Below are 25,544 nucleotides of genomic sequence, written 5' to 3' on the forward strand. Positions count from 1 at the left end.
TGTTTCTAAACTCAGCCATTTTGAAATAAATAAATAATAAATGTACCAACTTTGAAACTTGATGTTACTTATTCCAAAATGTTACAAATTAATTTAGACTTAAATTCTGAGTTAACAAACTTTAACAGAATATCTCAAGAATGTTACCGCCGTCTCAAATAAATATTCGGAGTAAAAGAATCCGAGGTTAGAAAAAAAACAAGTTCGCTGAATATAATTTTACGCTTCCCATTTAGTCAGGCATAAGATATCGGAGTAACATGTCGCTGCTGTAGTTGTTAACATCTTTAAAAACTAAAAAAAAATGCCATAAAACATTCAAGTATTATCAATCAAGAACTTTCCATAAAACCATGATCAAGTCCAAATTTGTTCAATTCTATTATATCATTTATGCTACTCTTTTGTTCCAATTAAAAACTATAAAAATAAAGCAAATAATTTTCTCATTTCTTATTTTTTTCATACTTATCACTTACTTTTTTATGCGCCGGGTTTATAGTTAATTGTAATAAAAGTTGTATGTCTATTGGTTTAAACTCCGACTGACTTACATCCTTGTCTCAAAGAAATATCAAATGTGTAAATTCATAAGTAAAGCGTTAAGCTGACCTTAGTTGTCATAGCTGAAAGCGAAGGCGAGAATTATGTCGACATATTAATAAGATACTGTCGGTTGCGGCTTCGCGCACGTGTACTGGTTTTATTAGAAAAAGTGGCAACGTTAATTATTAATATTAATAGTTAATAGTTGATAAGTTAATATAAATATATTGATAATTAGATATATTTTTTTCGGCAGTTAATGACGTATATTTTTGAGGGTCTTGACGTTCAGTCGATAATAAACAACTATATTTTTGCCACATTTCGAGATTTGATTGTCCTCATATTTATGTTCTCAATTGAAATAAAAAAAAAAGTTTTTAATCACTAATACAGTTATTGGTTATGTAGCAGACAAGTTACCAAACAACTGTAAGTGATTTATCTATTTATTAATCTCAATTTGTCTGCTATATATTTTTGCGTTCAATAATTAGTTTAAAAAATCCTTTTTTCAAAAAACTGTTATTTTTTTTATTGTTGGGCATGAAAACTCGAAACGTCTCTAAAATATAGTTTTTTGTGTACACGCATATAAATTTTTAAAAAAACCCAGAGCTTTTAAAGAGAAAGCTCATGCCTCATGTAAAGGTACTTTGTTCTAGACTTTATGGTATTAGGAGATGTAGTCAAGCGCCCATTTCCCCCTCCCCCAGACCACGAGACATTACTTGGATTTTATTAAACCTAAATACGACCTACGTTACCTCGCCCTTTTAATTTCTCTAAAAAAATATAAAATTGAATATTTTAGAGAGTGTTCTATCCACCAAATAAACGGCTCAACATTCCATATAACATATAGTTGTTTTTGAATCTTTTAATGATGTCAGTTATAAAATACCCACCAATAGTGGGATATTTTTTTTATTACAGGCTAAGATTTCTGGAGTACACTTAATGATTTTACTAAAATTAAAACAATTTGTTGATCCTTAATTTTTTTAAATGTAACTAATTGTCGCTATAATTAATTTTTTTTGTAAATTTGTTTCATACATTTGGGTTGAACATAAAAGTAATACAGATTTAAAATGTGGACAAAATAGGTTGAATTTTAAAAATTGCATTTATTTTTATATAATTCATTTCATAATCTAATGATATTATTTGTTTTAAGGTGATTTAGAGTATAGTAGGAAAGAATTGATTATACGTTTTATTTATAAAACGAGCAATAATTCTCACATTTATTTATTTTATTATTATTATTTATTTATTTTTTTTTATGGATGCCTTCTAAACTGTATAATTTATCAATGGCAAAAAGTTATATTAACTTTTTGAAAATAACGAATAAAAATTAAATTATTATGATATTTATTTATTATAATAACAGGACAAATGTCCTTATATAATAATAGAATACGCAAATGATTGATAAAAAGTTACAGCGAAACTGAAACAAACTAATAAAAACATATAAACATTTAAAAGGAAATGAATTTTTTAATTTAAAACATGTAGTTTTATATTGATTTTATAAAATTAAATAAATTTATATTTAGAACACATTATGCTAATGTAATTACTAAAAGTGTCTTATGATTCGATTTTTTATTAAGAAATATATTTAAGTATTGCAGTAAGTCAAGAGCACATAAGTTATAAATGCATGATGATAATTAACGCAATAATGAGTGATGGCTCTATCCATGTATGGGAATCTGTTGACAATTTATTTATCAATGCTGTTCCATATATGCTATATCTCATGAATATATTCAGTTCATAACAGCTTACCGTGTTGAAAATGTATGATATTACGTCATATTATATCTCTTGCCTCATCGTGAACCTGTCGTGAATTAAGGGTAATTAAACAAAGCTTGTAAATAATTATTGTCACATTTATTTTTCTGTTAACGTCTACATTAGTCATTTTAAATATGTTTATAAATTATTTTTACGATGATTATAGGAAAATGGAGTTATATGGTACATATCCTATGATGAAGAATATCATTTTTACTCATTTTTTAAGAAGAAACAAATTCATTTTAAATATTAGTCTCTTGTTCTATTATATTAATCAGATTGTAATAATTGTGTTATAGGACGATATTTTACTTTGAGTTGTTTTTATTTATTATTTTATTATCATTTAGTTTATATATGTGTGTACATATGGTGTGGATGTGCTCTCTCTATACGAATGTCTGAAAGTAATATGACAGAATGGAATACTACACGATAAAAAAAATAAAAAGATTTATTGAAAAATAGTAGAATGGTACTGAAAGAATAAGTTAAATAATAAAATTTCTATCCATAAAATTTATGAGGAATAAAATAACAGAAAATAAATAATTTGAACATATTTTAGTTCAAATAATGTTTTATTACAAATTTCATTGTACAACTGTTTAACATGTCTGTTCCAATTTTTTTCTCCTCGAATAAGGTGTCAAGGTTTTTTTTAACGTATTACTTTGTTGACACAGTTGTTTTTTCATACATGGAAATAGGACGGCAAGATAATATTGACGCCTTTAAAATAGTATTATTGCTGTATATTGCTTATTATTATCTAAAATGTAAACAGATGGGGAACAGCTCTGGTAATTTTTCATTTTTTTTGGGGGGGGGGGAGGGAAGGAGGTTTGACTTGCTTCTGGCACGAGAAAGTTCGTAATACTTGTTATTCCTTTCTTAAACAATCCTCTTTAGGAATGACTAATGGCTTTTCATCTGTATTTAATAACTTATTTTGTTAATAATTTTTTTTTTTATAAAGATCTATTAAAACATTAATTAATTAATTTTTAACTAACTAAGTTATTACTACTGATACTAACTATATTAGAATATTAACGTGATAGTCTGATAACCTTCTCAGAATTTATTGACCAGATCGGTGATTCCATAGTCCATCTTATGGTTTGGATTCTTGTCTTTCTTTTATTATGCTAAATGATTCTCTGTCTGTAAATGATGTCTTCAGTCCTCGTTCGGTTGCCCAAAGATACGGAGACCACCCTCTTAGTCACAGTCCGACAATATAAAACAAATGATTTAATTATCCAGATAGTGCAGAGAAACAGTTCCGATGAAAGTACCTTATCGGTTCGAGACCGAGTCAACTATAAATCTTCGTTCGACCCCCAAATTACAGAGGCAGCTCGGAGTTGGAGTTGGAGTAAAAAATCTCCTCTAATGCCGGGTTTTGGGGACCAGCCATCCATATTGTGGCCCCACAATTCTCTTAGTGACCATTATTGTGTGGTATTTTTGTCTGTGCCGTAACAGCCTCTCGGCTACTTTAAAAGGTTAGTTAAGTGGATGGAATTCTCGAAAGTTTTGTCTTATTTGTAAATTTGTAGGGATAGTTTTAAATTTCGTAATAAATGAATATAGCTAACTTGAATCAATGGGCGTTACAACATGCGAAATATTCAGACAAATGATCATTTTTAAAATAAAAAATCCATTTGAAAATTCAATTTATCGTCAATTAATTATTTTTAAAAATATTTCCTCCAAAAATAGTTTAATTTTTAATTTTGATTTCTTTACAAGTTGGAAGGATCTTTTTCAAAACCTCTGGCAGTATCTGAACATTTTTAAATATTTTTGTTTTAAATCTAACAGAATTTAATTTATTTATAATTTATTCGATTATATTTAATGTATATAATTTGGCTTGAATATTCACAAATCTAAATTTTTTAAAGAGATAGTTTGGAATTCAGGACGGTACGAATTTTCTGTAATAAGTTATACATATTAATTAATTATTATTATATAGTTTATATAGTACTAAATATTTATATAGTTTTCTGTAAATATGTTTATTATTGAGTCGGCCTGCACTAGAAACAATGCTTACTAAATCAGTTAGGACTACATGTATATATACTATGACTGCTTAACGTAGAATTTCATAGCTTCAAAAAACCACATTTTCACGTGATAGTTTCCTGTTGTTGTAGTAATATCACAACAGTATTTCAATACTTGTTATCACCTTCCTCATATCTTAAATTATTTAGACAACTTGCATTCTTTTCAAGTCAATATACTAGGTATGACATGGCATAGTAAAATCAATATAATTTATAATCGTGATCGTTTGATTACGTAGATATTAAATTTTAAAATTGTTGAGAGATAGTGGTGTCAAAATCATCATGAGATTGATGGACGAGATGATTCGAAGATGCTTGAACGCTGACATCAAATGTGATGACTTACAACAGTGAAGGGAGTTCGCCGAACCGGCATTAAGAAACAATCAAATATCTCATGCTGAATAAGCACTTAATGCTGGAGGCTCAGCACTTGTCTATCACTGGAGCCTCCAGTGGAGCGTGTAACGATTGTGCTCTAAATTATATTTGCTGTTGTAATAAAAGATTACAAGTCTCAGAATAATGAGTCGGGCTAGTAGCTAAGATCATTTGAATTGAGATTAAAAGGCAATTAAAAGATTATTTAATTAATAATGGACAATAAGTAATTGTTATAAATGATCACAATCATACCGAAATAAAAAAAAATAAAAATAATAATAATAAAGAAATAAAATAATAATAAAATCGTTATATTATATATTATAAGAAATTAGGAGAAAATAATGTAAGTAAAATTTTGAACTGATACAATATTGAACAATAAAATAAAAACATAACTCACATTTACACTATTATTTACAATATTTAAACTCTCGACCTGAGGATCCCCGAGATCATTCTATCCTCCACGTATGAGGGGTAGAACAGGTCTCTTGGAGATCCCAGCGTATAAAAGGCGAATAAAAACAAATATTTTTTGCTATTTTCACACTTTTTTTTTACAAGTAATTGTCCCATCTTTCCTTCTCTACGCTACACTTTCCCTGGTTGTTGAAAGGGAAAATTCTCGTAGTCTGGACAGGTCGATGTGAAAAGGTCTGCTAAAGACCCTTACAAACAAAATACTGTGTTAAAATTGTATACATAAATGTGCAGTTGATGAATAAAGTTCGGAAAATTAAAGATTTCTTAAATTTAAATTCTATGCCAAAAACCTATTTAGTTTATGTTTATTTCAAGATATATTGGATATATATTGACTTTGGATAGAAAATTTATCAATATGTAAACACACAGCGATATTGTAGATTACACAGTATCTTAAATGGTAGTCCAGTTGATCCAACTAGAGATTGATTGTCTGTTCCGATCATCTCCATTCATTTATCATCATTGAGCTCATTATCTTTTGACAGTTTCCGCCTATTCATTTCAGTATCCCATATTATATTCAGTAACCTGACTAGGTGAAGGAAGGTTTTGATAATAGTGTAGTATTGTAGAATGGGTTATAAAAGAAATTTTTTATATATTAAATTGATGCAATAAGAATATAAATAATTATAAATCGATAACTATTTTTAGAAAATAATTAAAAGAAACTGTGTAATATTAATTAATATATTTGTTTTTAAGGATAAGCTATTTCGAATGTTAGCAAGTAATAGGGGAGAAAAAAAAATAATAACTTGGAGAAATCAATCGTATCGTAGTAGAAATATTGTGTTATGTGTGAGTGAATTGTAGTAATATTTGTATTCATATTACTTCACTATATTCATTAATATAGTGAAGTAATATGAATACATATTACTTCACTATATCCATTAATATAGTGAAGTAATATGAATATTTTAGGCATATCCTGGTTTGAGGGCCGAAACGTCGGAGAAAAGTAAACTTATGTTTTTTATTTACTTTCAGTAATGTTACAATGATACTTTAATCACCCTCCTCTTGGCAAACAGTTAATAAAATATATATATATATATATATTTTTTATGTTGGTTAAAATAAATTGTTTGACCAAAAAATTGTTAATGCTTTATTTCTATGAATTTAATAAAAAACTGCCCCTCTACTAATTTATTGTTTTAATTTTTTTTTTTAATGGTTTCGATAACATTTTATGGGATATTCAAAGCAAGAGCAATACTTTTTAATAACGAAATTGGAGGAAAAAATTAGCTTTCTCAATTTCGGCAATTTTCTTTAGATCTCAAATGTAATAATGGAGTATTATCTTTTTGATAAAAATTTAAACTATTTATTGATAGTTATATCTCGATTCCTTACATATTTAAAAGATTTAAACATTAGACTAATTAGTGGTACCACCTGAGTCACAGTTCCAAGAACAGAGCTAATGGTATCGACGGTGTTTGATTGGATATTCGATAAGTCATAAAAATCACGAAATTTATGCGATTCTATTTAATGTATTTTTCTATCAAAGCTAAATTAATTACTTTAAAATAGTGAGTTAATTTTACCCAAAGGGCTGTGAAAGCATCTTCATATTTTTAGAAAGTTAATTTTAACTCTATCAAAAATAGAACTTGTACTATTCTTTGAAGATCTTATGAAGACACTTCAAACTCCAGAGAGACGGATCATTCAAAGGCCACATAGGTGGTACTGCCAGTTATTGGCTGTTCATTCATTAAGAAGTAGAACACATGAATGAAAAAGGCATAAGACCGCTCATAGTAAAAATGAAATAAACTTTTTTTAAAAAAACAGTATTTTATATTTGAGTGTATAGTTTAGAAATTATTGAAAAATAATCCTAAATTGGAAAACCTAGATATTAACGCTACGATCCTGTTCATAAAAATTTATTCAAAAAAATAATATGAACATTCATACTTTTCATTAATTTTTTTTTTTATTTCTTTGTTTTATGTAATAAAAAATAATTTATTTCTTAATAAGAAAAAAATAATTAGTTGATACAATGAAGTACTTATTGCACATGGTACATACAGGATTTGAGACTGCGGGAAAATTAAATATCCAAAAGTAGATTTTAATAAATGTATTTGAAAGAATCAGAAGAAAAACAGTATAACTCAGTTTTTTCTTTATTGATGTGATTTTCGTGCAATGTAAAATAGTTATTTACCTAAATAAAAACAGAAAAGAATTGTTGGTTTGAGGAAAAATAATTCTAAAATTCAGAAAATTATTTTTTAAATTTCTCCTGTACCTTTTTTGAATATGAATTTATTTGATATATTTTATGAGAAAAAAAAGGTTCTATGAATTTAAAACTCGAAATTAACTTTGAAGCCAATCAATATAACTGTAATTTAAATTTATATATTTGTTCAGTATGATTCCTTCAAATTCGTTGTTGTTTAATGACGTTTTTTATTACGTCATTAATTATTACTTATCACTTTAACCTTTCTGCGAGATAATAGATATCTTTTGACCTATTGCTATTACAATATTTTGTAGTGTAAATAATTTTCTTCTATAACTTTAAATATTTTCATTAATCAATTGTTATATAGAAGAAGTTAAACAGAGCTCTCAATTATTCTGTAATATTTATATCTGTTCTATTATTTTTAGATACAATTTTTTTTTTATTAATTGGTTCAAATTATGGACACTATCAAACTAGAGCTTAAATCTAATTTATTTTCTCATAGATCAATTTTTTTTTTGTTCTATTTATGAAAAACCCTTCAGTCAGCGCTTATAAAGTTGATAGCGAAAAATTATTTTGTTAAATATATAATATTTTGTAAGAATGTCGGAAGGAGAGACCTATAATAAAAGCGAGACAGAACGAATCCATCTTCTCGCGATTATTTCCGCTGTACTGAGGCCTTAATACGAAATATCCGTTGCCAATGGCCGTCTCTCAAGCTCCCTTTGTTGGAGTTCATAAACTTGAGTAGCTCTTTATTAAAATTTTAACGGTTACTGTGATATATTTGTCCTTTCGCAGCTGTTTTTTCTGAGCTTACTTTGCCGTAGACCAAAGATGCTTGTTCGGCAAACAACAGCAATGTTTAGTTCATGTTAACGAGGCACGTAGTTCTGGACTTTATCTTCCCGTGCGACGAAACTGTGGTACAGTAAAGATATGAGATACGCGTTATTATGAGGCTTCGGGCGGTTTAGTATGGTGTAGAATTCGAGGCTCGAAACCTCATAACAAAGACAAAACTTACCGCGAAACTATAAATGGCCTTATTTTACTTGAAAATCGGAAATTATAATTTACTTTTTTTTTTTCATCTAATGTAAATTTTGATGAGAAATTCGATACATTTCCTATTTACAAATGGAATATGGTTCGGGTGCGATCAAAAAAACTCAAATAGTAATAACTATTTTTATTTGAGCCAACTTTTCACCCCACGTTGCAGGGCTAAAAAAAATACAAACACTTAACATAAGTAAGAAAATAAATGGAAAATTACAATGAAACGTAAAAATTAAATAAGAAAAATAAAAGGTTATAAAATAAATAAATGAAAACGGAAATAGTAATAGACAAAAAGAAGAAATATAAAAGAAAGTACAGTAATTCTCTTAGTTTGTACTTTCTTTTTTTTTTTTATCTGTAACTATTTCTGTTTATAACCTTTTATTTTTTTAATTTAATTTTTACGTTTCATTCTATACCCTAGTTTTCCATTTTTTTTTCCTTATTTAAGTTTCAAATCAATCCTTACAGTCCAAAATCCTTCCTAAAATCCTTAATGCTCCTTACTCCGTCACAAATCAACTCATCCAATAGGACCTCAATATTCCATATGTTGCCGATTTGGCCAGAACCAGGTACCGTTCCTTCCATAATAAACTTCTCAACCACCCAAATCCACTTGTTTCTAACCTGGCTTCTCCTTCATTACCTAATAATCCTCCTAGGCGTCTGAAAAGAAGATGGCCTCGAGATCTTCTCCTCTAGAAATGTAATTGGAGTTCTATCAGTGGATAGATTCTCCACATGTTTTTATCATGTCACTATGTCACCTACAGCAAATTTACTTGTATATATGTGTATACAGTTGTAAATATCAATAAATAAATTATTAAAAAAAAAAAAAGTTTCAAATCTAGGGAATTTGTCGACATAAGTACGACGACTAAGTTTCCCTCTCGAACACACCAACGTTTGTACAATTCTCTTTATTTACTAAGTATGCGTAGGTGTTTTGAATTTGCGGCAAGCATCCGATTTTATAACTAACAACTAATATTAATTTTTTTCAACTTTAAAATTTATCAAAAATGTTGTACTGGAGGAAGTTTCGGAATGAAATTCGTGATGTACTGTTCTGCGTTGTTTATTGAATAGAAGATATTTCAAATTATTTAGTCTTAAAAATTATAGAAAATTAATTCAATAATTATTAAACTTTTTTTAAGAATTAAATAAGTTAGGTTTCAAAATAATATAGTACGTGCGCAGTACATATTAATGAAGACACATGATATCGTTATCAATGTTGTTAGCTTTGTATCCTACTAATTAGTGCAGTTCACGTAACGATTGTAAAACATTCTCTGCAGACATTTACGATCTCTGTTCGAGTTTTTGAAGGCCTTACAAGGTTTAACGTGTCTATTTAACATTTTTCTGCTTATTTGCCTTTTTTAATTACTTAAAGGAGTTATGTGATGTTTCTTTTATACAATTATAACCATACATAATTTAAAAAAAAATCAATCATAAATTCTGATTATTAAGTATCAGTGTTAATTATAATCAAATGTAGTATATTATTTACTAAATTACATCCTTTAGTCGTATTTCAGATTATGTTTATAATTCTTTAATTACTTTTGAAAAAGTTTCATTTTAAATTTTTTTTAATGAGCTTGTAGGAAATGGTTAACACAATGAAAATTATTTTAAAACATTTATAACAAAAGTTGTCTTCAAAAAGTTAAAAACTCATCCGAAGTTTAGAATAAAAAAAAAGTTTAAGTTTTGATTACCAAAATTGCTAAGAATTAGCCTCAAAAATGGGTTAAGAAGTTTGTAGTAAAAATTATTCTCACTATCATTGATACACTTGTTCCTTTAATATATATTATTATAAAGTAAATAATATTCATAATATTTAGTGGGATATTTTGGTTTGTTAAAAAAATACAAGAATTAGCTTTTAAATAAGCAAGAATTCGTCAGTGAATTCCAATTAAGTTATTACATAGATTTTCATCGATCTAACGATTTTTAAAATTTTGACTTCCATAACAAAAGAAAAAAGGCAACTTTCCCGAAGCTAACTCTCGTGACATGTTTCTGACTGTTTTTATTTTCTGATTTTTTTTTTTTTTTTTTGCCTAAAACATGTGAACGAGTTTTAGAATAAATGTCGAAAACGCTCTTACGAAAAGAGTTTTGAAATAACTTATTCAGTAAAAATTAACAAAAAAAAAATCCGGTAAGGTTAAGTATAAGTTTATCTAAAACTTTCAAAGAAACGAAACTTAAAATTTTAGAACCTAGATAAACTTCAAGAAGACAATTTTTATTTACTTATATTACAAACAAATTGCTTAAAATTAACTAGAACGTGAGATTTTCGAAACCGGTCCCTGTTTGGAATGAGGGTCAGGATAGGGTGATATTCGAAGGGCGGAAATTTAGGGGTGGCTTTCAGCTGCCTCGTAGCCATGGTAACTCCACCTGGTCCCCACGTGCCCCTACAGCTGACAGTAATTAATTTTATAGTAAGTATAATATGTTTATTAATACATCCGTGACTAAATGAAAGATTAATCATTGTCGAAATTTCTAACATTAGATATGAAATGATCAATAATCAAAAAGGGGAAGATTTTTGTATAAATAACAATAATAATGCTGTTATCTAATGACTACACTACATAATAATAATAATAAAATTCACTATTACTTTTACTATCAAACTTTCGAAATTTCCAGAGAAATTTGCAGAAAACTCCACTTTGGCATTGTTATTACATCAATATTAATGTACTAATATTAATGTAAACATATTGTGTTGTGATATATATTACATTAATATGTAAACAGTGGTGTATGAGGAGCGCCTGAGCTAAACCCACTTTATCGATCTACTTACTCTCTTGTATATTGTCACCAGTTCAAGTTTTTTATCCTTCCACAAAAACAAGTTCCAAACGGAAGACAAGCCATTAGTATTTTTGAAGTGGTCGGATGAAGGAAATATTTATACATATTGTTTTAATAATTCTCGATTCGTCTGCACAACTTTAATAATCAAATAGTTCCTACTAGCTTGATTTTATTAAAGTAACATTCTATTGTGTAAATTAAAGTTTAATTGAAATATCTGTCATGCAAGTAATATCACAACGGTGGGAAGGTATAACAGTGCTTGTCAACAAGCTGAGAGCATACCCAACTTCATTTAAAGTTGAACATGTTAAATGATTGGTAAAAATGAATAACTAAATACAACAAACAACTGCAACTATAGAAAGTAACAAATAAGAAATATACAAGTTTATAAAGTTGTATATAACGTTGATGTTATGAGCTTAAAAGCACTACCAATTATAAAGCAAACCCCCATAGTACGATAGTACAACTTCGACAGCAAACATAGTTTTCACGATCGCAGTGTTACATCTTCTACCACGACCATTAATTATTAATATCTCCGTGGAACTTGGACATTACCTCGGAGTTAGGGATATATAAAAAGAGAATATAAATTAATTTATTTGTTGTTGTTTACATATTATTCGAACGTGGTCCTCGGTAAAACTGTTATATTACCAGTCCTTCATCGTTTATTTATTTTATTGCTCAATCCCAATAATTTATTCCAGAGAAACCTGCATATCTAAAAGGATATCGCGTGCACTGTGGACGTCAGTTTGTAAAAAGTTGTCGTGAATAAATCGCTACATGGGTGCCACTAAGGGGGATAATTAATATTATTCAGCGATTTATGTCCATTAGTCGATAATATATTCGAAGGATAATGAGAGGGTACGCTGGGATCGTCGAGTCTTTTTTCTCTCTATAAGTTGCCTTCAGTAATTAATAAGCATCTAATATTATTTACAAGTACTCACAGGCCAACATTTTTTTAAAATCAAGTTTAATGCAGTTAATTGACTTCGAAATTAACATTTAATTACAATTAAGATCTGATTTTTATTACATAGCGAATGAAAGAAACAAATAAGCCATGAGACATTCCCAGTCCAAGTTGTCATGTAACCCTGACCTTTACCTTGTTTTTTTCTTTTAATTTAATGAAAATATTATAAGAATTTATGATAAATAACTTTCTTATGATTGCTCAAATAAAAAAAAAATATGTTTAACAAGTTGAAAGTCTGTCCAGGAAATATCAACATGAATTATGCGGTATTATTAAATAAGTTAAAATAAATATAGTGAAACTTCTATATAACGAACATCTACGGGGACAGTGATTTTGTATGTTGTACAGAGTATGTCTAGGAATGTTTAATGTAAAAAGAACATTAAAACAAAATTAAGCTGCAACACCTCGTAAGTCCGGAAAAAAAAATCAGATATAATTATACATTGTTCCAGGGAAATTCCGCCCAAGCCATTGTTTTCTAGGACGCATACATTGGTGGTAGGACACTAATTTGAAAATAGTTGGACAATATGTCTAATTTCTAGAATCATCACAGAGTATCTCTCTAATATCTTTTATATTAGATTTTGGAATATACTTGTCTTGAAACGTATCATGGAAAGTTTTACTTTTTATTTTATATGCAGAGAATGTTGGCTACTTAATAACTAATTGTCTCTTAGCGCCATAAATATGAAATCACGAGTTTTTACCATTATATTTTATGAATTCTGTCCGTCATGGAGGAGTGAAAGTTATGATGAGGAATAAAGTTAATGTGTGCGTCCGCAGTTGTTAGTAAAATTGTTCGTAATAGAGAGGTGTCCATAAAGAGAAGTTTCATTTTAGTATACAATGTTTATACTTGGCAATCTAAAGCATTTAAAAAAATCGTCTAGAATGGCCTAGTAGAATTTTTTTCTGAAAAATTATTTAATCTATAGTTTAAAATGGTAAATGAGCCGAAACGTCACTAATGTAATATATTAAATGATTTTTTTTTTTAAGTGTTTTTATAAATATAGATATAATGTGAGTTTAGTGCTTAATCCATTCTTAATCTGTTTGGATTAATAGTATGGATATAAGAATTTTAATATAATAATAATTTTTTTTTTTTTCAACTTTATAGTTCATTTGTTGATTTGCCTTAATTTTTGTACGGATCGCTCAAAAAAATTAAATTTTTTATTACTTTAATTAATTTTTAGCCAGTAGTACTTATTTTGGTTAGAGACTGTGTTTAACTTTCAGTTTTAACGAGTTATAGCTTTAACAAATATATTTCTTGAAACGTATTTGAGTAAACCACCTGATATATTTGCATAGTCTTTTTGAAATTGTTGACGTGGGATGTGCTAAAACATTTTTTATTTTGCACCTATCATCATAAATGTTCGGCTATTTTGAAAAGAAACGTTGGATAGTAATTACGAGAACCCAGCAACACCTGTATTTTTTCTGTGCCACTTGGAGTGTGTGTAGTTGATTTGAGGATTAGGGAATTTTTTAAAACTTATAGATTGGGAATCTTTTTCTGCCTGATTCCTTAATAGATTATTTCTCTTATTAATATATTGAAATAAATAGTTTTTCAAATTATATACCAATCTGGCGAGAACGAATCGAGTTGACGCGCACGCTGGCAAATCTGAACATACCTCCTTAATCAATGACTTTGACAGAATGTAAAAGAAAAGAAGACACCGTCCGTAATGAGGGTCCTCCGAGGTGTAATAGTGTGGTTAGCTAGCACGTTTACAAGTTGATGCAGTTAAAACCACACCTTTCCTCCATTCTGTTTAATTAAGTTGTTTCTCTCTAGGTAGGTTGGATTGCTCCTAAAATTGTCTTTAATTATAGTCATCTGTGCAAGGCGGACAAGTTGAAGATTCGTTTCCTTATTCTTCTTTCTTTTTTTCTTTTTTTTTTTTTTTTAATTTTTCGAATCCGAGATGTAAGCGCATTGTCAAGGACCTGTACGTGTTGAAGATTTTAACCTCTTCAACTACAAAGAATATTCTGATTTATAAACAATGATATTTTTTTGTAGATTCGTGAAGATGAATTAATTTGCTTATATATAAGGTGTCTGAGAGGACAGAGTTATTAATAGATTAATTATGACAAACACATAATTCATCGATTTTTGATGATAAGAAATAATCAATATTACTGAAAGAGCTCATAAAACGTCAAGTAGTACAAGGTAAAATACATCTTGCATTGTTCAGAGCAAAATACAAGTAAAAAAAAATTTGAATTTTAATAAACAATTTCCAAGAAAAAGAAAAAGTGTTTTGTACTTCAAGCCATAGAATAAATACTACATAAAATTGTATATTTCGAGGAATAAAATACAAAATAATATTGATATTAAAAATACTTTTACGACTTTTTTTTCTGGTTCATTATTATTTTGAAATTTTATCTTTGTAATAGCGTAACTACATTACCTTTAAAGATCCATGGCTGGCGTAATTTAAAAACTACTGACCCATTAAAAATTGATTTAAAAAAAATCAACTCAGTTATGTATATTTTTGGGTTTCCATAATTTTTAAAATTTTAATTCATACGTTTTTGAATCTCCATACCTGATTTACAATGCGAGAGTTCTTGTATGGATATACTTATTAAGAAGTATTGATTTTTTTGCAAATACCGGATAACACAGTTTAATTTTTTTCAATTTTTATATTAGCTCCTTCTAAACAGACACTTCTGTATAACGGATATAAACATCAATATATTGCTATAGTGCACGTTATATATAAGTTTCAAAGTATAGAGAAAATATATATATTGGGAATTGGAAGGTATAGGTATACCTTCCAATGCTCCACGACTCCTAACGGATTGTAAGTACAGTAAACTACTTTACCTAATATCCGTAATTTACTTTATATAATTTTTCAAATTGAAAATAACATTATCCGATCGTTTCTTGCGGTATCTGGAGCGAAGTATCTCCTTTCGAACTGCAACTTATCGGCAAAAGCAGTCGTCCATGACACCCTTACGTTTCTGCTGCTCACTTTCACTTTGTTTTCGCAAATCCTTTCTTTGCCAGATGAAGGAAATGCAATGCTCACGCTTCCTATAAATAACGGACCTTCTGTATCATGCTCAGCCTATTAATCCCCTTTAAATAAATATCATAGTCTTATAAATAAACAATTTTATTTATTGTTTGTTATTATAAAATGCGATTAATCCTCTAAGTTATAAAATTCGTTTTTATTTAACTCATTCGTTTTCAAGTCAGAAACTATAAGAAAAAAAAATAGTCCTAGTTTTTTATTTATAATTTCTATTACTTGTATTTTAGTTATTATTTGTAAAATTACTAATTATATAAATCAGTAACTCTTTTGATTTAGAATTCGTAATTGAGATTTATGTGCAAAAATAAAAAAAATTTTGTCTTTCCACGTTCTTTATTTTTTTTTATTTAACATATTTATTTTTTTCGAAAATCACAAACATAAGCCCATTATTGTAAACTTGGTCCTGTATGTTGGGCGGTAAATGAAAGTTGTGTGATACACGCACCGCACTGGATTTTTTATCAAAGGCTACTACTTTAAAAAAATTGTTAAAATAAATAAAGCCATTAAATAATACATTAATTAGGTTACAGAAAGTACAACTATAAAAATGTTTGTCATTTTCTAACTTACATTTTATATTTCTTTTTTCTAGAAACACCTGGTTTTTTTATTATAATTAGATTTGCTTTTAAAAATTGATAATGTGGAGGTTTAGTGTCGTGCAAAAGATAAATATCCGTAACTTTTTATAATATTATAATTACGGGTATTTATTTAATTATAATAATAAATTAGTTATAATAATACATATAAGAAATAATAATTATTATTATGCTATTAAAGAATGAAAGGAACAACTCCCAAAAAAATACTATACAAAGCAACTAGATAATATTTATAGAATTAATAAAATAGATTGAGTGGATATAGAATTAATAAAATAAACTTCTATAAATACATAGAATAAATAAAATAAATTGACTTTTATAATGAAACAATAATTTTGGAGAAAAAAATTAACTTATTCCAATCGACAATGAATTGTACCTGTCTATCAAGAAATGTGCAATTTCCATGAGGATGGTGTGGGAGATGATATCATGTTATTCAAGGTTTCTTATTCCCTGCCTGTATTAACTATGCTAATGGACCCTATATTTATGTAATGTCCTGCTAATTATTTCATTATTCAATATTCCATTTATCATAGATATTCGCTTGTTTTTGTGAAGATTTTTATTCACAATCAAATTAATAATTATTTTTTTATTTAAATAGTAGTGATAGGACATGAGCTAGGCCAATTCGTTTAAGCAATATGCATACTGGGGGTTCTGTGCTCCCCCAATGGTGTCTTCCCCTCCAATGAGATTCACCGTGATATATGGTCCTTCCAGAACCCTTGTTAAATTAGATTGGATTAGGGACGTTCATTTGTAAATGTAACCCCAAGATAGAAGTAACTCCACTGCCCCCCCTCCCTTGTAAATTACCAACAACCGAATCAGCCGATTCCAAGTTTCATGAACATGCCTACCTTTTGAGGTATAATACCCTTTTCCATTACCATCATCGCAGACATCGACCTCTAGATTGATGGAAATAGAATTGGAACTAACCGCGATTAGGAACCATAATTGTTCCACCATTAGCGAAGGCTGATGGACTCCTGGCTGCTGCTGTAGATCGTGCAGGTTCCTGTACAACATCCTAGTCGAGGTCATCCTAGGCCTGAAGAACATGCCTGCCTCTATATAGAGCACAATGGAGTAGTAAATTGTGAGGGGCTGGCGAACCATCAGGGGCTATTGTCGCCTAACTTACTACGGGCGGCCTTCACGCTTTCTACACGCCTCCATCACTTCGGTTGGATGCACATCGTCGAGCCTGATATTTCTGATGGATAAAGAGTTATTCAAACCATTACTAAAGTTTTATAATATTCTATATATAATAAAAAACATGCGTATGCTCTTAGATAGGTGCTGATTTATTTGAGTGTCTGTAATCGTTGTCATAACAACTTCATACTCCTGGAAGGAGGTTTACTTCACTACACTTAATTAGATTAACTTTAGAAAAAGTTAGTTAAAGGAGAGAGATCAACAAATTATAGTCAAAGCTACTTTATAATAGGGATTATTAGATACTGAAGATACTGGTTACTACTATCTGAATTTAACTATATCTACGCAGCTATCTGTTTTCCTGGATCTATCTGCAGCTATCTGTTGCTATCTGTTTTCCATGTTGTTCACATACTGGATGTATACTACGATATTACGTGTTTTGAGAATTCTAAATTATACAGGCGATATAAATTATGCAGACTATTAACGGTTTTACGTAAAATATCCTAAGAAATGATTTGAATGCTTTTAAAAAATAAATAAAGTACGACGTTTTCTCTAACTAAGGCGGCAACGTTTCGCAACTGTTTACATCAGAAAGAGTTTTAGGTAGTTTATGAACAGGTTAGAGGTTTTTGAACAATAGACGGAACTGAGTATTGCAGTAAGTAATAAGCATTTTTATTATTTAAACTCGCCCGAATTTCCTGTAAAATATTATTTCTATTAAATGTTGCAGATCCCAGACAGTCATTGTCTTGGATGGTTTTTAGAAAAACAAAAGTTGAACTAATGGTCGCCTTTTCCTTGTCCTAAACAAGAAACCTTTTGAAAACTATAAGTGACTTACCATGTTATGTTTGATTTAAGCCAAGATATAATATATGTTTAAAACAGTAAAACACGTCTCTTACAACTAATAAAGCCTTATAAAGAGAATTACTACATGAGTTTTTGTAATAGATTGTGTGTTCAGGTCCTATACGAAAACAACTTCCTTATTCGGGCTGCGAAGGTTCTCCGGACAGAATTGTAGGAGTGACCCGTCATCGGACTTTAGTTGTAACATAAATATATTTTTTGTGTTCCAGATTAATAAATAAAAATGTTTGAAGATTTATATGGAATTGCTAATTTGTTTCTACGTTTAACGTTAATAATAACAACAAATATTATTATGATTGATGCTTTACGTGAGGTTATATTACGAAAATACTTCTTTATTCTTGTAGCTACTCAGTTATCTTGCTTAAAACCTATCTGTAATTACGGCCAAATCTCATTTCCTCGTCTTGTTTTAATAAATTTTCCAACAGCTCTTTTCCAGTCTATTATAATTTACTTTAAATCGTTCTCGACGTTCTAGATATCGTTTAATCCTTTACTTTTTTTTTGGCAATATAATGACGAGAGGATGTCAGCCAAGCATGCAGGTAATCGTTTAAGTCCTGTTCAAACCTCAGGGTTATTAGTTCCAAATTACCAATCCCGCTAGATGACTTCCTCCTACCACTTTGAGTCTGTAATGGCTTCTGTTCAAGAAAATATTTCCTTGAAGAAATCATCACAGACAAGGAGCTACGTGACTAAAGATAGGTTTATAGGATTAAAAGAATTATTGAAATTGTAGGGAAATAGTTAATTTTTTTCGAGATCATATTTATACAAATATTTCCATATTTTTCTGTACTAGTGGCTTCCCCACCGTAGTATTTTCTTCGTCTACATTTTATCTACATCCCCATCTTCTGTATTATATTCTTCAAATACTTCAGTTCAGTTTTGACCTCTAAATATCGAATTCATAGACGGCACTCAAGTGAAACACTTAACTTATTCAGAGTGCAATTTGATGCACGTAATTCCACTAAACCTATACAGAAATGAAACCTGCACTTAAAATTTACTTCTTAATTGCGAGTGAAGTAAGTAAAGCATTTAAGTGCATTTTAAGATTACTATTCCAGTATTAGACAAAAATAATTATAGTATGAACATGTAAACAGTAAATTTAATAGAAAAGACTAGCTGATATAACACGTGTTGAACTCTCGTTAAAAATTCACTAGCCTTATGTCCTTTGTTATCCCTCTTACATAATCATTCACCAAAATTTCTGTTAATAGAAATGGGATTTTTGAAGTTTCAGTGTAATATAATAGTGAGGTATTATCTACATTCGAATCAAACTCCATTATTAGTTTAATCCTGTCTTTCAGTATTTAAATCTCATCTATTATCTCTTTAAGAACAGTAATTCCCTTTTGCCCTAGAACAAATATCAGTAAATAATAATAAAATTCTATTATTACTCCATTTCATATGTGTATTTTTATTTAATTATAAAGAAAAACCTTGTAAATATTAATTTATAATAGCTGAACTAAATAGGCCATCTGGCGTGTTAATTACTATAATAAATTTCAATATAAAAATATAATATAGTCAATTAATAGATTAATAAAATGATGAATACTTTATGAGTAAACAAGACAATTATCTTTTATGTGAAGGATGAAGGCGTTTGCAGTAATAATTTAATTAATTTAATAACCGAGGAAATGTTCATTCCTTGTAAATATCTAACCGGATAATCGATTATTTTTTTCTAATATCATATACTCTTGGCTCGATATTGTAGTTCTGTATAGATTATAGCCTGATGTCAAAGAAAAAACAGTAGTTAGCAGGTCTTGTTAACTATGGATTTGTTTGTTTGTTTGTTTGTTTGTTTATTTATTGTTGCTTAAAGGCGTAAAACCCTCTGGTCATCAACGCCTATGGGATGATAAAAGTAAAAAAAAAAATAAATAAATAAAAAACAGCAAATAAAAAAAAAATAGAAAAATAATTTTAAAAAAATAAATAAAATAAAAAACATAAAAATCGAAGAGGAGTTATAATTTATAAAGAAGGCGATGTGCTTTTAAAAATTCAAATACTCGTGTAATTTTAGCTTCCTCATCTGCGAGAGTTTCAGATAAATTTGGGGTTAGTCCTATCCTGTTTATTGTTGGCAAATAGTGTGTACACTCTTCGAAAATATGTCTAATCGTAAGAATGGACTGACAATATTTGCACGTTGGAGGTGGCAGTTTTCTGATCAGGTGAGAGTGCGTGAGGAGAGTATGACCTATTCTCAAGCGGGCCAGAGCAACCTCCTCCCTGCGGCTGTTGCGGTAGGATGTCGACCATGGTTTTAATGATCGTTTTATTTCTTGGATTTGTGCTTGATCACCATTCGCATAAATTGATGCAAACTTACGTAACTTCGAACAGCAGAGATTTTTTTATTAGTACAAATCAAATTATACAAGTTTAGAAATAAGGACTTCCACGTGTTACTGTCATGATCGTCCTTGTAGTCCTAATAATTATGTACAAACCTCCTCGACAGTACGGCTACGGAATTATTCAGGAAGCCCAGACGCCTAAGTCCAACGTATGCTGTCTCCACACCAGCGCGTGTTCCTTTGTCACCAACTGTTATACTCATTACAGACAACAGTCTGCACGGAGGCTAGGTATTGTGTATTCCAAGAATAATAGAGACGTGATCTAAATCGGTATTGCATGCTTTGGACCTGGTTACAGTTGGACAGTGGCAGTGGCCCAGACCCTGGTCGCAGTGAACCGTTGTGTCTCTTAACTCCTATGATAAATTAATTAAACATAATTGTAATGAGAAATACGATTCCTACAATAAGAATTGTGCTTATTATTTATCATTTATAATTTATCAAAAACTCGATTGAAAGTACTGAAAGAAATCTACGTATGATTTATAAAATATAAGAGAAATAGATTGTGAGGAAGCACAAATTCATGATTTGACTAATCAAATACCGAGAAAACTACCTCTTGTAAATTTTTGAAAAAAAAAGAAAAAAAAACTAAACAAAATTTATTACTTTTTAAATCTACTTGTTATAAAACCCATACACCACACATTTCATTCGTTGACTTATTTATCTCAAAAACGACAAATAATTATTAATCATGGTTATGCTATAGATATGAAATAAGGCTGGGTTTCAGTAAATTCTTACTCGAAGTGATTTATGAAAATATATTTCTAATATCCAAAAAAAACAAAAAAAACATTCTTTTGGCATAGTTCGAAAACTAAATTCGTCATCTGAAAGATTGTAACCACCCATTTAAAATATAATGTAATTCTCTACAATACAAAATCATCCAAATTGGATCGGTATAAGAGAGGATTCGTGCTTTATATCTATGTGTGTTTTGAAAATATTGTGTAGGTTTCCATGGAAACCCATTTTATCTTTATTTGAACGTTTAAAGGAATTAACACCACTCACTGACTTTTTGACCTCTATTTCAAACAAATACTTTAAGGAGCTGAAATTATTAATGTCGGTTCTCTTTATGTTGTGTATGTGGAATAAGGCTCGGTTCAAAGAATTCAGATTCCAACTGATTATAAAAAAATGTATAATTAAAATGCAGAGAGTATTAATCGTTTTTTTAAAAAAAGTATTAAACAAAATTGAGATTTTTAACTACTTTGTTCTTTATCTCTTTTGAAAAGTTTTTTTAGAAAAATATGCAACGTCACTTATTAAGAAATATTAAAACAATTGACGTATATCGAAATTAGATATTGCCTAATATAAATCTGCAACCATAGTACAAACACAATATTCAGATACGCCACTTTGACATTATACTAACAACATGGATTGATATCCTCAATAATAATACAAAAAAATAATTCTAGTAGCATTATGTGCAATTTTATCCTGTTTTTTTACAACTTAACCTGTTTAGAATCCAACTCTTATGTAATCGGTTGGCCTATGTAGGAGGAAAATAACAAAGTTTTAGATTCAATAATATATTTATACATATGTGCATTATATATTTTTTAAATATCCATTAAAATCTTAATAATTCTGAAAGTAAATGATGCAGTTTTTAACGAAAATACTTAAGAGCCGAGATGGTAGCTGTAAACGAAGAACATGTAATACATTCCCTCATTAGAATTCAAGCGAGAAGTCTGCTACCGTGTGCCTTCAGTATTAGTCCCACGTCGTCAATTCCTTAGCCAGCTCTTGGGGTAATTAGCAAGTGGACTTCTACTTCTTCTCTGCCACCTCGATCCCACAAGAGTTTGTTGAACCTTTCTATACCACTTTCCGGCAGGGGTCAACAGCATTTCGGAATGGGGGCGGGGTTAGTTGTCCTTCGATCTAGTTCTGTAGGTGTGCTACAATAATTTATAAATTGTTATATAAGGAACTATGAGTTCCATTTAGCTCTTGTGATAGTAGAGGAGTAGATTATTATGAATTAATTTTTTTTTAAATTATCATTATTACTTACTAAATTACTACTAGTTCATTTTTGGAGAGCGGGGTAGTTCAGTGGGTAAGGCACTGGATTACTAAATCCAAGGATCTGGGTTCTAATCTGGCTGTGGCAGATAATTATTTATTATGTTAGCGCAGCCATGAGTCAACCAGGGTTCAGGAGACTTTCAGGGTCTACCCAGACTTTATAATAAGTGGGTACCCTGAGTTGGAGAAGAATCTAGCGGTTGAGTGTTATCTTGTAAAACAGTATTTTCTCACAAAGTACTGATCCCCTGAACCTTCGTGGGTTGTAGAGATACATTTTTTTTTTTTTACTATTCATTTAGTATTATTAAATGAAAATACTCAATGCGGATTGCAGTCTTTTTACCAAATATTTTTTAAAGTTACTGCAACTGGATAGTAATAACCGATTGAGTTTAATATGATTGGGTATCGCAGATCAGGAAACTTCTTTTTGAGAGCTTTGGAATGTTTGACTCAATATTATTCAGAATGAGAAAGGTCTTAGAAGCCTGTAGGAAATTTTATCAAGCGTTAAGATCTTTCGTTGTTGTAGGAATCGATTTACAATGGTATGGTAGGGTTTTCATTTAAGCAGAAACTCCCAAGAGCTACATCGAACGATCAATTGATCCAATAGCCTTACTTGTGAATGATTTCTCAATTGAAACTTTCTGACAAATAATGTTGATCTACTTTGTGAAGCTTGTGATGGAACGACATTGGAGGATTGATATTTTTGTCAGGTTCTCCTACCAAGAGAACAGAACCCGATACCTGCCCAAACTTAATTATATTAGCCTAAATTATTTTTATAGAATCTTGGCTGTACCCACAGAGTTGAATCTGAAATTCTTATTCGTATATGTAACGTAGAACCTTAAAATTAGATCGGGGTATCTCTTATTTGAATATGATGTCTAGCTTTTGTCTGTTTAACAATGTCATATATTTTATAATAAATTATTTTTAATTTATTATTCTTGTATAATATCAATATTTGCACACCATTCACTGTATAGCTAACTTTATTTGTAACGGTCTGTCTCAAAAACAAATAAATATAATACTTCTTAATATACTGGTTCTTCATTGTATTTATTGGAATTTACGCGACATATTCATTTTTGTTTATATTAAGTTAATATAATTTATCTAGATTTTCAATTATATCTAATTATTTTATTTTTCTCTTTTGCAGAGACACAATTCCTACGCGGTGAGGTATTGGATCTGCGAAGCACTCTGCCTAGTCAACATCATCGGCCAACTCTACCTCATGAACAGATTCTTCGACGGAGAGTTTATGTCTTATGGACTCCGAGTGATGACCTTCTCCGAACAAGCACAAGAAGACAGACTGGACCCGATGGTCTACATCTTCCCGAGGGTGACCAAGTGTACCTTCCACAAGTTCGGTCCCTCAGGTTCTTTGCAGAAACACGACTCCCTGTGCGTCCTACCTTTGAACATCGTCAACGAGAAGACATATATTTTCATATGGTTCTGGTTCATCTTACTTGCCACCCTTCTCACCCTGCTTGTCATCTACAGAGCTGTGATACTCACCTGCCCTTCTGTGAGGCCTAGGCTCCTCAGAGCTCGCAACAGGATGGTACCTTTAGAAGTGGCCGAGGCGCTTTCAAGGAAGACGAGTGTAGGCGACTGGTGGATACTCTATATGCTCTGCAGGAATATGGATCCTCTCATCTACAGGGACGTCGTCTCGGAACTCGCCAAGAAAATAGAATCAGCGAGAAGCAACAGTCAGTAGGCACTCGATCTTGGACCGTGCTAGAAGCCAGTAACGACATTCATGTGTTAAAGACAATTCTGTCGATTGTTAAATGCTGCTTAAGCTCAGTTGTTTGTTATTTATTAAAAATTAGAATTATATATCGAGTATATTCCAACTTAGCAATGCACTTCCCGTTTGAATCGTGTCTTCCATTCCACAAAATGACTGCAATTTTCTTAATATACCTTCAGAAATATATTTTGTAACTATTTTAGGCTAGGTATTTTTGGATCAAAAGACTGTTTAGGTTTTTAAGAACTATTTAAATCCGCAATACAGTTATTAAAAAAAATTGAAATTTAATTGATAATGTTCTTACAGTGTATAAAACACAATATCATGAGAATATCACTTGATACGGTAACTAAACATATCAATATTCATATCAGATTCAGATAAATAGATTATAATAGTTTATTAACTGTAAGTAATACGACGAAGGTATCTCTTAGTGACAGACAACTGGGTCCAATGTATGTTAAGCTCACGATAGAGAATGTGAGCGATTGCTTCTGGCGAGCACACTAAGCCCAAGACTGAAACAGTGCCTTGTACGCTTCACTCTTTGACTGTGATTGTATTTTCCTATATTTAAGGTTATGGTTGATGAAGATTGTTAAATGTATACAATGAATCTTTTCGATTTATGTTTATTTATGTAATTTACTATGTAAATAGTCTTTCGTATATCTGTTGGTTAAACAATTGAATAAATTATTAGCCAGTATTTATGATATGTAAATTTTTGTATAACCGTTGAGTTAATACTGTGTTATCAACATGCATGCAATATGATTTAATTGATTTAAATTTTATTTATTATTATTTTTGCCTGTTTCTATCTTATTTTTTATTTAGTTTTAAATTCTATATTCTTAGTGGCACCTGTTTGAGAACTTTTGAAGACTGTTTTTGTAAAAATTTCGAGAAAAAAATTACTAGAATCATTCCATGTGTAATGTTCAGTACAAATATTTTTTAAAAGGTGCCTTCAGCGAT

The 25,544-nt window shown here is 29.8% G+C and overlaps 1 protein-coding gene across 1 annotated transcript in view; it reads left to right on the forward strand.

Annotated features, from left to right (window-relative positions):
• ogre (optic ganglion reduced) overlaps positions 1-25,324 on the forward strand; it is a 38,078-nt gene extending 12,754 nt beyond the window's left edge. The window contains exon 2 of the mRNA XM_014424160.3: positions 23,949-25,324. Coding sequence (XP_014279646.1) covers positions 23,949-24,521 — 573 coding nt within the window. The 3' untranslated portion in view covers positions 24,522-25,324. The remainder of the gene's footprint in view (positions 1-23,948) is intronic.
• The last annotated feature ends 220 nt before the right edge of the window (positions 25,325-25,544 follow it).

Source organism: Halyomorpha halys, unplaced genomic scaffold (assembly GCF_000696795.3).
Source record: "Halyomorpha halys isolate HHAL.00 unplaced genomic scaffold, Hhal_1.1 Scaffold455.1, whole genome shotgun sequence".
Classification (NCBI taxonomy): domain Eukaryota; kingdom Metazoa; phylum Arthropoda; class Insecta; order Hemiptera; family Pentatomidae; genus Halyomorpha; species Halyomorpha halys.